At 53.0% G+C, this 14,081-nt stretch overlaps 1 protein-coding gene across 2 annotated transcripts in view; it reads left to right on the forward strand.

Annotated features, from left to right (window-relative positions):
• Positions 1-14,081, forward strand: part of COL15A1 (collagen type XV alpha 1 chain) — a 101,326-nt gene that overhangs the window by 71,874 nt on the left and 15,371 nt on the right. For both annotated transcript variants that reach the window (XM_026506149.4, XM_026506150.4), the window contains 10 exons: positions 97-132; positions 2,047-2,109; positions 4,390-4,458; positions 4,568-4,603; positions 7,568-7,621; positions 7,717-7,776; positions 9,088-9,156; positions 9,279-9,320; positions 11,783-11,828; positions 13,865-13,945. In XM_026506149.4, coding sequence (XP_026361934.3) covers positions 97-132; positions 2,047-2,109; positions 4,390-4,458; positions 4,568-4,603; positions 7,568-7,621; positions 7,717-7,776; positions 9,088-9,156; positions 9,279-9,320; positions 11,783-11,828; positions 13,865-13,945 — 556 coding nt within the window. The remainder of the gene's footprint in view (positions 1-96; positions 133-2,046; positions 2,110-4,389; positions 4,459-4,567; positions 4,604-7,567; positions 7,622-7,716; positions 7,777-9,087; positions 9,157-9,278; positions 9,321-11,782; positions 11,829-13,864; positions 13,946-14,081) is intronic.

A 14,081-nucleotide genomic window follows, 5' to 3' on the forward strand; every position in this document is an offset into this window, starting at 1 on the left:
AGGTGCTGGGAGGGGTGGGCGCCTGAGGCACAGTGGTCCTGCTGGCTCTGGAAATGCTACTCCTAACCCACCTGTTTGGTTTTTGGTACGTCTCAGGGTCCGGAGGGCATACCCGGGCTGCCAGGATTTCCAGTAAGTACCACAGTAGCCCTCTTCCCTCTGTGCCCTGGGGCTGTGTTCATTCTGTTCCTTCCACCTGGAATGCCGTTCTCTTTCTGCATGACCAAGCTCTGTGGCCATCTTGTTCGTGTAACCTGTCCTCGTTGACCCCCACCTGGAGTGATCCTTTCCTCCTCTGAGTCCCATAGGCTTTATTTTCGGCTCTGCTGTGATTCTTTTCTGCCCTGAATAACAGTTATTTGTGTCCTTGTCTTTTTTTTTTTTTTTTTTTCTCGATTTTACTGTGAACAGCTCATGATGGCTGGGTCTTATCTCTCTCTCCCACGGTACCAGCGGAAACCAGAGCCGGTGGTTGGCTTTCTATGAATGCAAGTGGATGAGTCAAGCATTTCGGTCAATAGATAGATAGATACAGTCGATACAGTCCCAGCAGATCAGTTTCCTAAAGCGAGGAGGTAGTAGCGATGGAGAATGGGGAAGGGGAATCACAGACCGGAAGTCCAATAATTCATAGTCTGTGTGCACACGATTGCGGTTTCCACCATGGAAGGCAAATATGCATTTCTGTGTAGAAAGTGATCAGTTCTGTCTCAACCGTTGAGCCTTGTGCTGAAGCTCAGGGCTCCAGCGTGAGAGCTACGTGATTTCTCCAAGACACTCCAGCTCTGGAAGGTCCCAGTGCCAACAGGCCTATGCACTGTCTCCGGATAAATGAAGGAAATTTATCAACACTGTGACATAAATTAATTCTTGATGGTGGAATTACAAGTGATTTCTTTTTCTGTTTCTTTCTACTTTTCTGAACTTTTTACATTTTGTTAAAGGAGCATATTCAGTGATGACACTGAAAATACCTATGAACTAGACCTTAGACACAGCAGAGAGAGTGGCAGCCGTGGAGGGCGCCTCTTTGTTAAGAGAGAAAGAGGCCACACCTCTGAGCTCCGGCCGTGGCTTGGCTGCTTCAAACTGGTGGCATGTTCCAGAACACGTTTTCCTCTAGATGAGTAGTTCTGTGTTCCTGTGGGAGCCTCCAGGGCCAATTTAGGGAGTAAAGAGGGGGCCATTAAGGCAGGTTCCGGGCCCCCGACCTCTAATAAAGAAGCTCCATTTGACATATTTTATATATTGGGTTTTCATTGAAGTCTTGTTTGAGAAAAAAGGACTGAAAAGAGCTTCATTGCTAAAAAATAATAATAAATATTTGAAAGCCACTGCTCTCGTGGGTAACTCCCCCTTTAACCCAGCAGAGAAGACAGGGACTTGTGCAAAGCTCCATGGCAGTAAAGTGTGTAAGCCTTTTTGGGGCAGCCGTCTGGCTATGAGTCATCGTCACAGGTATTCAGCATCTGTTGGAGTTGAGAAGAGGTCACCTCTGCCTGGTGTGCAGAACTTGGCTCTGCAGAGGGGCGGATGGGCGTTCCTGCAGGGGGAAGGGTATGGGCGGAGGCGCAGAGGGGAAGGGGAAAGGCTCACCCTAGTGGGGTGACGGGGAGTGGGGGATGAGGTGCTGAGGCTGGCTGGGCTGGGTTTGGATGTCGGGCTGGGATGGTTGGATCCCATCCCATAGGTGGTAGGGAGCCACAGAAGAAGTAGGAGTCATGGAAGGTGAATGGTGGGTGGAGGCCGGCTACAGAATGGCCTGAAAGGACCCACGGGGCCAGCTGAGGCAGCAGGACCAGGCTGTTTCAACAGTGCCCATCGGAGGAAGCCTCCAGGCCTACTTACGCTCAGCTTTGTCTTCTTTCCACCAGACCACCATTCCTGCAGCACTTAAAATTAAGAAAATATCATGGCTCATGGTGACTTCCTCCCACCAGCAGAATGACACTCTCTATTCTTCTACTTTTTGAAAAAACACTTCCATTTGGTTAAAGCAGTTTAATCTTAACAAACTACAAAATAGCCTCTCATGATTCCTTCCAGGGCCCTCGAGGACCAAAAGGGGATACTGGCGTGCCCGGATTTCCAGGACTGAAAGGAGAACAGGTAAGAGGGAGCCAGGTATTTAGTAAGCTCACGCTCCAGAATTTGCTAAGCATTTCCAATTGGCTGAAAGCAGCTGTTCACTTTTAAAAACTTTTCGAGATATAATTCACATACGACAAAATCCACTCCTTAAAGGATTGTGAAGTTCAGTGATTTTTAGTATATTCACAAGATTGTGCAACCATCACTACCCAATTCTTGGACATTTTCATGCCAAGAAGAAACTCCCTATTTATTAGCAGTCACTCCCCAGCTATTAACTTTTCTAATCTCCATGGTCCTCCAAGGTGTAGGTGGGTCGTGGGTGGAGAAATGGATTCTCATCACAGTTTGGGAAAAGAACGCAACACGCCTTTGAATGTTGTTGTCGTGTGTGCTGTGCTTTGTCTAACAACCTGTGGGGAGCACCCATTAGAGTGTGCGCTCCCCGAGGGCAGGCCACATGCCAATTTCTTTTCTATGGTTCCAGTGCTTAGCATAGGTCCCGGTACCCAGATGGCACCCAAGACATTTATTAGATAAAAGAATATATAATTAATGAGTACAATGAAGGCTAATATTTAGAAATTATAAGCTGGGCGTTCTGCATTTGTACGGCAGTCTTGGTCCAAAATCTTTGGAATAAATATTTAGCATGCAAAGCATGTCCTTGGAGCTCCCAGGACACTGAACGGACCTTTATACCCTTCCACATTTGCCTCTTAGAGTGAACTCCCCAATTGGTTTTTATAGATAAGGTGGAGAGTGACATCCCTCCACAGCTTGCAATGACTGGGGACTGGGTCATTAATTCATCTATGCATTCGTGTACTCATCCGTCGCATATCCGTCCCCTGGGGTATGCCAGCCGGTTTCCCATAGTAGGCACTAGGGACATAGAAGTAAGACATGAGGAACAGATGTGCAATCAGCTAACAGAAAGTATGGCTGTTGCTGTGCTGGAGGTCTGTGCAAAGCCAGTAGGAGCAGCCCTGGAGCCTGCCTTGAGAGTCACAGAGGGTGGGTATGTCTCCAAAAGGAGGGAGCACTAAGCTTCTCTCTTTCTCCCCCCACCATTCCACCCCAGCCTCCCAATAGGACCTCTCGTGTCTGTTGAACCATAATCTTAGAGAGGAGGGGGTGCAGTGTGCTGGGCAAAGGGGTCTAAGTTTGGTGCCACATGGGGTGATGTCTTGGGATGCTTTTCGATGTCTTGCGATGCTTTTCGCTGCCGTGGGTCTTTGGCAAGCAAGAATGGTTCTTGCCTTAAACACAGTTTCTAGAGGGACCTACATGCCATCGCCGCCCCTAATCTCCTGCCATCTTGAAAACTGGGATGGCGCCCAGCCAGCTGTGCTCCAGCCCTCACGGCAAATGCGCTTTCTCTTGCTCTGCCTCTAACACTTTTGTGCTTGTCCTTCTCACTGCTGCCGTGCTCAGGACTGCCTTCCCTCACCAGTGGAGTGGTAAGATCCGAATATGAGGTGTGGGCTCGGGGACGGAGGGAAGAGGCTGCTCTGCTTGCTTTGGCACCACTGTCCTGGCTGTTTCTGGCCCCGTGGAAGGGAGACTTTCGTGGGGTCCAGCCCAGCCCCCCAGGGGCCAGTGCTGAAGTTTGGGGCCAAAGCCTCAGAGTGATATAGAGAGTTCGTCCCCCCGGGCTTCTCTGTGCACAATATCTTCTTGGAAGCCTCCTGGGAGAAGTAGGTGGCTCTGCTGAGGACAGGATTTGGGGCAGGATTTGCCTCCGGTCTCCCCAGCTCCCCAACATCTGAGATAACTTTGCCCTGATCAGGTTTGCACAGGATCCCAGAGTTAGGGGACAAAGTTCCACATGGTGACACAAGACCTCTATGTCGAGAGAGGCTTCTGGTGTTCATACCTTTGTCTCTTTTCCAATTGCAGATGTTTTCGCAAGAATAAAGATTGTTAGGAAAGCAAACCACCAAATAAATTAGGAGTCAGAGGTTTTCAGAGGGGTGCCGTGTAGCAAGACGTGGGGAGGACCTCACCAGGACGGTCCTGGAGGGTAGGGGGTGAGGATGCAGATCCGGCAGCAGTGGGAGCCCTGGAGGGCGGGGGGCTTGCAGGACCCCAGCCTGGTCCTGGGCTGTATGGGGGGAATAATCCAGAGAGCACCCCTGAGAGGCTGCTGCCGTTCTCTCCCCAGTGACAGGTTATGTCAAAGCAGTGGGGCGGGAGGGGCGGGGGCGGGGCTGGAGGACTTGGGGGGTGAGGGAGCCTCAGGATGAGGCAGTGAGGAGGAGGCCCCACTTCATCGAAATGTTCTCTGAATTGCAGGGCGAGAAGGGAGAGCCAGGTGCCATCCTGACAGGGGACATTCCTCTGGAACGGCTGCAGGGGAAAAAGGTAATCGTGTCATCAGACCCCGAAGGCACACATCTATACCAGCATCCCATGTTTGTTCCCGCCACAGACTGTGTTCTCTGAATGACAAGTTCGTATCTCCCTGCTTTAGGGTGAACCTGGAGTGCACGGAGCCCCGGGACCAATGGTAAGCCAGAGCACCTCTCAGCTGGGTCTGGCCTGAGGGCTGAAGGGCTTGTCATACTTTGGCTCCATTAGACTGAATTGTCCCGGTTGTGAAAATAGGAAGGATGTGGCAAGATGCGTGTGGAATAGGGCAGGTGGCAAGATGCGTGTGGATTAGGGCAGGTGGCAAGATGCGTGTGGAATAGGGCAGGTGGCAAGATGCGTGTGGATTAGGGCAAGTGGCAAGATGCGTGTGGATTAGGGCAGGTGGCAAGATGCGTGTGGAATAGGGCAGGCTAATTGTGATGAAGTAAGGGTCTCACGGGTTTAACAGCAGCTGCTTGTCTCTCATTCCCGCCAAGCCCACAGCAGTGGGCAGAGGCCCGCCGAGGAGCCTCTCCCCTCCCAGCAGTGACTCAGGGACCCAGGATGCTTCCGTCCTGTGACTCCACCATCTGGTGGCTTCGAGGCCACACTGGCATCTTCCAGGGGGCGGGCTGAGGTTGGGGAGGGGAACGAGGTCGTGGAAGGTGGTGAATATCACCTGTAGCACATTCTACTGGCCAGAAAGAACTCAGGTGCCTCGGGGCAGGGGTGTGGTTGAGCTGTGTGCCGGGGAAGGTGAGGAGCCCCGATGGTGCCGCCCACTCGCACCAGCTGAGGCGCCATTGCCCCGGGGGCCCCTCGGAGGAATCCCAGAGAGTCTCTCTGCTTTTTGGATTCTAGTTGTGGGACCACAGCTCCTTTGCCATGAGGCCTCGAGCGAGTCCATTTTTCTCTGGGCTTCTGCCTTCCCAGCTGTAAGGGGAGGTGTTGAATTAGTACTAGATGATGTGATAGGGCCCTTCTCGCCTTACTTGCTCTAGGAATCTGTAACCCAGTTGGGCTGCGGAATGGTTTTGTAAGCTACCAGTTCTCTCCAGAATGAGCTACAAACCTCTCTGTCCTATCGTCCCCCCACAAAGAACAAGAAAATTCAGGTGTAGGAGCCCCACTGTGGGCCAGACGCGCCGAGGCTTCCCGCCATTGCATTTCATCCTCAGCACCCTGAGAGGCGAATATCAGAATCCCCACTTTAGAGACCAGGACACTGAGGTCAAAGAGAGTGAGGAGCTCGTCCTCTGTCACACAGCTTGTAAGTGGTACACTGGGGATTTCAACCAAGCCTGTCAGACTCTGTGTCCGGGTTTCTCCCCCTGCCTCCAGGAAGCATTTCTTCGGAAGCATTTTGGCCTGGAGATTTGCACGTGGGGTTGGTTTGGCCGAAGCTGGACCGCAGGCCTGGGGAGAAAGGACCTCACAGACACATGTCTTTGGTGAATGAATGGCTCATAACCTCCAAGGTGCATCCTTCAAAGGACGTTCTGAGGCCTTTGGTCCTTTAAGTCAGGCAGCATGGATGCCGTGCAGAGGAGAAACTGTAGGTTAAGGCAGACTGGGGGAGTATTGTGTTAACCACTGGTTAACCACTTACTAGCGTCCAGTACCATGGGAAACAGCGGTAGTTAGCAATGGTGGCCAGCTGGCTGCTGCAGGTGGTGCGTCGGTTGTTCCGACCGAAGTCCGGTGTGCGCTCTGCTTGCCACATGCAGATAGAAGGGAGCGCCTTCTTCTGATTTGCATAAAGGTACCAATAGGGCAGCTGTGGCCCGCATGACTAGTACAGCTTACACTTCCTTTGCAAATTCCCTACTCGTGGCTCATGGATCATCAGCATCACCTGGGAGCTTGTTAGAAATGCAGAGCCTTAGGCCCCACCCCAGACCTCTTGCGTTTGCATTTTGACACGATCCCAGGTGATGCCTATGCACACTAATGTTTGAGAAGCTCTGCACTAGAACATTCCACCAAATGACCTGTGCCCTGTGATTCCTTCTGTTCTTGCTTTTCTTTCATTAGGAGTAATGTGGGCTGGGTCCTTTACATCCAGAGCCTGTTTCCTCTCAGCTTTGCCATTTTCCTGGGCGTGGCTATACATGTTAATGTCAGCGGGAAGAAGGGACTTGGCTTGAACTAGTCATTCCCCGGGGAGACAGGGCAGACCCAGCTACAGAAGCTGGGAAGTGCAGACTGCAGGTAGAGCTTTTCTGGGAAGAGGTCGTGGGCATTGTATGTATTCTGGATGCCAGAAGGTGTGAGGGTTCCTGCAGGAGATTGGAACAGGGCAGTGTTTCTAGAAGCATGAAGACGTAGAAAGCCAGCACTGGAATGAGTAAGGGTCCAAAGGTCAAGGACTCCTCTGGAGAAGTGGGGTGCCAGCCCTAGACTCTGGTCCTGAGAGACAGGTAGGAGCAAGGCAGAAGCCCAGTCCTGGAGCAGGTCCTCAGGCTGGGCTGGCATGAGGGGTGAGGCAGGGTAGCATTATTCCAGTCGGAGACATGGGACAGCTGGGACATAGACCTAGAGCAAAGGTCCGGTTTCTTTTTTTTTTTTTTTTATGATTTTTATTTATTTATTTGTCAGAGAGAGAGAAAGAGAGAGCACAAGCAGGGGGAGCGGCAGGCAGAGGGAGCAGCAGGCTCCCTGCTGAGCAAGGAACCCGATGCGGGACTCGATCCTAGGACCCTGGGATCATGACCTGAGCCAAAGGCAGACGCTTAACCCGCTGAGTCACCTGGGCGCCCCAAAGGTCTAGCTTCTAAGTTACGCCAGCACCCAGCTACCTGGGGGCTGAGGCCCTGAGCTGCTACTGATCTCCGGCTCCTTTGGTAGCCCCGACTGAGAGGGTGGGGTCCGGAGTCTGGGGTGGGGCAGAGCCTGCAGGAGCACCTGGGGAGGTAAGGGGTGGAACAGTTGGTCCCAGCTGAGAGCAGAGAGGTTGGGAGACATGGTGCCTGGCAGGTGGATACTTCATAATTGCTGTTGTCCTCCTTCCTCCCCTCAGTGATTCATCCTTACCCTGCTCACAAAGGCAGGCCAGTGCCCCCCATCTCCCTGGCCCTTGACTTTCTGTTCTTTTCTAATTTGATATTTGTTTTGCCTCTAGGGGCCCAAAGGACCGCCAGGACACAAAGGAGAGTTTGGCCTTCCTGGAAGACCTGTAGGTGTCGGTATTCCTCAGACTGGATTGAAGGGCGGACACGTGGGCTAGGGGCTGGGCAGTGGGTTTACTAAGGCGTCGCCTGTGGGTTTCAGGGTCGTCCGGGACTGAATGGCCTCAAAGGCGCCAAAGGAGACCGAGGGATCATGATGCCGGTGAGTGACATGACCTCTGTCTCAACCCCGTGCCCCCTGGGGACAGAGCCCTGAGTCCAGCGTCCAGAGGAGGACTGAGAGAGTGCCACGTCCAGCGAGTGGGGCTTGCAGACAGAGTCTTGAGGAATGTTTTTCTCCTTCCTCCGTTGCCACTTCCAGAGACCCTCCAGCCCAGCCCGTCCTCCAGCTCACTCTCAGGAGGGTCCCTGTCACTGAAAGCACCTTCGTGGAACATCAGCTTCCTTGTCCAGACCCAAGAGGGAGGATGGGAGAAAGCAATCCGGGTGTAGTCAGGAAATCTGGTCTCAAATCCTAGTCCTGTGAGCCTGGGGTAATATCCCGTCTTCCCTCCGTACCCAGTCCCAGGGATTTCGCACATCCCTAGGGCTCAGGAGCTGTTTGAGAGCGCATCTCGAAGGTGGGTCAGCCGCTCGGGCAGAGCCTCACAGGATGGCGGACGCTGGGGGCCTCAGCAGGGTCCAGAGCCTACAATCAGGAAGCCAGCATTTATTGAGCACCTACTCTGTGCCAGCCTCCACAAAGTCTACTTTTGTTCGTACCACACTGTCTCTCCTTTGTATGTCCAGAAACCAGAAATGCACTTTTCCTGAGGCTTGTGGGGCCTGGCTCACACCCGTCACGCCCGCTGCAGCTGCTAGGGAAAGCAGGCACTCATGCCCTCACTTAGGATGACGAGTGCAGCTTCCGAGCAGGCCAGACTCCGCATGCCTGTGGTCAGAGCCTCACCCCTCCTGCTGCGAGGTCCTGCTTCAGATCCAGGCTTGGAGAAAAAAACAGTGTGTGGTATTAAGGCCAGGCTGACCTGGCTTTGAAAATAGCTCTGCTATTGAGCAAGAGTTTTGCATTTATTTTTGCATTTATGAGACATTCTCCCAGGTACTGTGTCCGTTGAAGGGCCCTCCCCGCCCCACCAGCCCCTCCATACTAGGGATGTGCTGGTGGAGAGATGGTGGGTTCTGGGTTGGCTGAGCGTGCTGTGGGAGTCAGAATCGGAGTTCCGACTGTGTGGCCTTGAGCGGGTCACTTCCCCTCTCTGGGCCTCTGTCTCCATTTGTTAAATGGGGAGACTGCTTGCTCTGCTGCCTCCCCCACGGGTTGCTGTGAAGACGCCATGGGGTCCCGGATATAGCTGTGTCTTGAGAAGTGTCAGGTCTACCTGTGGGAGAAGTTAGTCAACTTCAGAGGACTCTTCTTTTTGCATTGTGTCCTCAAATCCTGGAGAAAATATCCCATGGTGCCTCTGCCCTCACAATAACCTGAACCCAGGAATGGCCTTTCTTCTCCCTTCAGGGCCCACCTGGCTTACCTGGTCCTCCAGGCCCCCCAGGACCTCCTGGAGCTGTGATTAACATCAAAGGAGTAAGTTGGTTGGGGCGGGGGAGGGAGATCTTCAGGGAACAGCAGGGAACGGGCCCCAGACTGGCCTAAGCTGGAATGGGGGCTCCTGATGGCCTCACTTCTCTTGTTCTCACTTCACACAGGCTGTCTTCCCCATACCAGTCCGGCCACACTGTAAAACGCCGGTAAGTAGTGTGCAGTCACTGCCTTACAGACCAGACTTTGGCATAGAAAGCAACCTAGAGAAGGTGATCAGTCTTTGTCTTGAGCCCCTGCAGTCCGTCAATGTCCTCTTTGATGTCTCCTATCACCTACATATAGACCCTGAAGTAAGTAGCTAGAAGCTTCTAGAAAACACGCCATGGCAATGAAACATACTGGGTCTTCTAAAGGTGCACGTGCTGTCAGAGTGTTTCTTTTAATGCATCAGGAGAGCAGTGTCTCGTTATTGTAAGCACATTAGCTTCATGCATGGAGCTGTATCGTAAGAAGGATTACAACCCCCTTAAAAGTATCAATGGGAAAATAAAGCAATTCCAGTCAGTGTTCTGTGCATTAGGAACTGTGGGCTCAGACCTACAACTGAGTGTGTGCTGTCCCTTCCCAACTGGTGTGTTGCACAGCACACAACCCTGTGAGGCCAGCGCCCTCCCACCCACTTTATAATGAGCAAGCAAACTGTGACTCAGACAAGCTCACTGACTTGTCCAGGGTCATGGTCCTGACAGAGCCAGGGTCTTCACAGGTCCCCTGGCCACCAGGGAGCGGGTGCGGGCACTGTGATTCCCAGGGGTCAGGCACATGCCTGGTCACCCAGCTAGGCAGCGGCAATGTCACTGAGGTCTTCCCTCTATTGGGAGGGTCCTGTTTCTGTGGGGAAGGCTAGGGAGAGAGGGCCTGTCCCCGTGCACAGGCATTAGTCATGGAACGATGTGTGATCACTTTATCATTCATTCAACAAGTATTTCTTGAGGACTTGCTGAGAGCCAAGTACTCTGCTGGACCCTGGAGACACAGGGATAAACTAGACAGGCGTGGCCTCCCTTCTCAGGAGTTGCAAATGACAGTTTACAAAGATTCTTTGAAGTGGGCTCATAATTGATGCTTATTGGGTGTGGTGGTGAGGGTTGGGTCAGAAGCTTTTAAATGACGCAGTCTGGCTGAATATTTGCCTGGACATCTCTCCGTGTTGAAATTTTGAGGCACCCAAGTCTGCAGCCCAGGGCCCGGGAACTCTGGCCTAGAATGCAGATGACAGGACCCACTAAGACAACCAAGGGGCCTACTGGCTCCCAGATCTCCATGCGGACAAAGCAAGCCAGATCATGTTATGTCGATGGCCTGAAGGGATACCTCTGAGAGATGGCTGCATTCCATCTCCTTCTCATACAGAAGAAGAGACTGTCTGCTCTAGGGCCCCCATGAGTTTGTGCCCGAAGCCCCCCTCCAATAACACGGTTCCAGGTGTCAATGGACCAGCATGGGGCAGCACTCGACAAACTTGAGATTGTTGTAAAAACGCTACTGTAGTCATCACGAGCCTGTGCTAGGACCCTTTGCTGTAGCCACGGCCTCTGGGGTCCTGAGGTTCTGGAAAAGAAACCAAAGATGAGCTCAGAGCATTTTTGATGAGTTTTTCATTTCACATTGCCTGGCCAGACACCAGGGACATTTCTGGACCAGCTCTCAAAATGGACACTTGAAAAAGAACTGCTTTCTGTCGTATCCATCATGCCATAAGCCCCTTCTACTTTCAGCCCCTTTCTGACACCACCACGATATCAGCCCATGTCGGGAGTGCAGGAACCCTATCAGCATAGCCACAAGATATCAGCTTGGCACTGCAGCCTTCATCTGTAGCATTGAAATGTTGTTCCTGGGGATTCCTATCCGTGTCCCCCCAATTCCCTTGGTGACCCCTGAGCAGCTCGTGACCCTCTACCCAAAAGCAGGAAGATCCTGGTGCCAGAGGGTCATTTTGATTCCACATATCAACGGGCAGAGAGTGAAGTTGGCTATTAAAAGCAGGGTTGCAGGTGGCTCTGTTTTATAGATAAGAAAATGCAGGAATCTGGGAATGAACTAGGAAGGAGTTTTATCTAGGATAACTTGGGTGCCAGACCCTCGACTTGTAATGGGGAGTCTAGAATAGCCCTTCAACCAAATGCTAACCCCCCTTGTTAATTACCACTACCATCATCAGCTCCCGTTGATTACATGCGTCCTTGATTCTATGTGGCACCAGAACTCACGTCTGGCCCAGCCTCGTGGCTGGGTACATCACTCCCTTGGATGCTTGACCTCTCACATGAATCAGTCCTAAGTCATGAGAAAGGAGGCTAAGAACACTCAGAGTTGGCCACGATTTGTTATCTTGAAGCTTTGCGCTAGCCCTTTGCAGAGTTGTTCGGCCAGTAAGTCTCCTCCTGGCCTGGCTGCGTAATGCTGCCCGCCTCCGCCCAGTTGAAGGCCTGGTTTGGCCTGTGCAATGAGGGCCGCTGGGGAGCTCAGGGCTTTGGGGGCTCTAGAGCCAAAGAAGGGCCGACTTCATGACACCGTGCCTCCTGCCACATGCCTCCAGGATAGGGGACAGTGGCACCCCAGGACAGGGTTTACCCTTTGTGACCTTGGCTCTCTTCCTCTCCAGGTTGACACCACTCATGCTGGGAATTCAGAACTCATCACCTTTCATGGTACAGTTTCCCTTCTTTACCTTATGGTTCTGTGGGAATTTCCAGACTCTCGTAGCTCTGCAGAAGGTGGTCCGCACTCCCAGTGCTGGGCCTAAGACTCACGGATGGGAAGATCTGCTGCATGCGGTGGGAGCAGGGGTTGCTGGGCCAGCGCTGTGGGGCTGGGCACCTCTTTCTGGTTTTGTCACACATCTGTACGTTCTGTCATCTTGGCTGGGACTTCCAGCTGGCAGGAGGTACTCCATGTGTCCATTCGTTTGTTAATTTGTTCAGAAAGCATCCACTGAGACCACAGTTCATGGTAGCATCCCATGCATTGGGCTGAGGCAGTTGAATCCTACACCGTTCCTGCCACCCAGGCCCTTAGACTCCATGAGATGGAACTATTTTAAAAATCATGATAATGCAACGTGCCAAGACCGAATAGAGGGAAGGGCCGGGGGTTTCAGAAGACCTTTGCTTCAGAGTGTTTTGGACCAGCAGCAGCAGCATCTGCTGGGAGCATGTTAGAAATGCAGCATGTCAAGCAGCACCACGGGCCTTCCGAGTCCGAGGCCGCGCTTTAAGCTCCTCGCTGAGACGTGTGCACAGTGAAGTGTGAGAGGCGCTGGCTCTGGGCATCTGATTAGTAAGTATCCACAGAGGGCATAGGTCAGGAGACAGGAGCCTGCAGGGGAGGCACTCACTCTGGGTCCCTGTCCCCACACCCCCGTCACTCTCTTTGTCCCCCTTTTGACTGAGAGGTCTGAACACTTGCCGCTGAAACAGGTGAAGGTTGTTTTTGTCCCACGACTGACGTCTGGCCCTGCTCTGTTGTCCGTGGCCCGCCAGGCAGTGGTCTCCCTGATGATATCTGGCCCCGTGGTTTTTCTGTTGCTTTTGGTTACAGGGTCCAGACGGCTTTCACCCTCCATGCTCAGATGCAGTTCAAGGCTCTCCCCCTGCCGCTGGTGCAAGGTGGACCTTGGGGAGGCAGAGTAGAACTGGATTTGCCGTTTCAGACCCTCAGTGGTTCCCCGTCCTCACAGGCCACTCTGGGGGTGGGGGAGGGAACAGGACAATTCCTGGTGAGCCTGTGTCCCGCTGCTCACTTGTGGTCGTTGCTCCTGCCCGTGGGGTGAGCAGCCTCACTGGTGGTGGTGAGCTCGGTATCCCCTTCTCCGGGCTTCACTGCTGAGCTCACTGTGGGTGGGTGGAGGTGTCGCCACCCCGGCCCTGCGATTGATCTCCCCGCTGACCCCCAGCTGGCGGCATCGTGCCTCTGGTTCTCACCCCCTTCCCCCATGCTCCGAAGCCTGAACCCCCAGCCCCGTCTCTAGGCTCCAGGGTGCTGCTTGGTTGATCTGTCACACCTTGTGGGAACTAGGAATGCAGAGATCTAGTGTCTTCCCCACCCGTCAAAGTGATACAGGGGATTGCTTCCCTTCCCATTGCTGAAGTCCCAGAAGGCTCCCGCCATGCCTCTCCTCCATATAAAGAGTTGGAGAGAGAGGGTGCTTCTGATAAGCCCTGAGGGCTGGTGGTGGGGGACACGGTTGGCGTCCTTCCAACTTTGTACATGGACTGCTTAGCAGCCTTGGTGTCCTCTGAGGGCACTCCTGGGAGCGTCCTCTCCTCCCCTGCACCACCGTGGTGCATAGGCAGAGGTGAGATGGGACGGGGAGCTTGACCAGGTGTTGAGCGTATGAGGCTGCGTGCATTCAGCTGTCCGGCCCCTGTGCTGGGGCCCCCACCATGCACTGCTGGCACCTGAAGGTTAGCACTCACTGCGTCCTGCCTCCAGTTATCCCTAACTCTGTCTGCCCCCCCCCAGGGGGCAGAGCTTTGCAAGATGAGGAACTGTGTCTGATGTATCCACCTCTGCTCTCCCCATCATTTAGCAAAGGATTTCATACCTTCACTAGGCCTTCGTGTATTGAGTGGCCTTTGCTAAAGGGGCGCAGTGTGAAACTTGTCTCAGAAACATTTTATATAGAATGAAGGTGATTTTCCATTGTTTTTGTTTCCTTTTTTAACATATATGTGTTTGGTGGCAGGTGTTAAAGGAGAAAAAGGATCCTGGGGTCTTCCCGGCTCAAAAGGAGAAAAAGGCGACCAGGGGGCCCAGGGACCACCAGGTATTCCAACTACTGTTCTGGATCTTGCCTTTGATTTTTGCTCCTGAGAAAGCCAACTGAACCGGAAAGTGAGACGCATTCTATTACCACTGTGACCACAAGCTCCACAGAGTTCTAGAGACCCAGTCATGGGCCA

Source organism: Ursus arctos, unplaced genomic scaffold (assembly GCF_023065955.2).
Source record: "Ursus arctos isolate Adak ecotype North America unplaced genomic scaffold, UrsArc2.0 scaffold_18, whole genome shotgun sequence".
NCBI lineage: Eukaryota > Metazoa > Chordata > Mammalia > Carnivora > Ursidae > Ursus > Ursus arctos.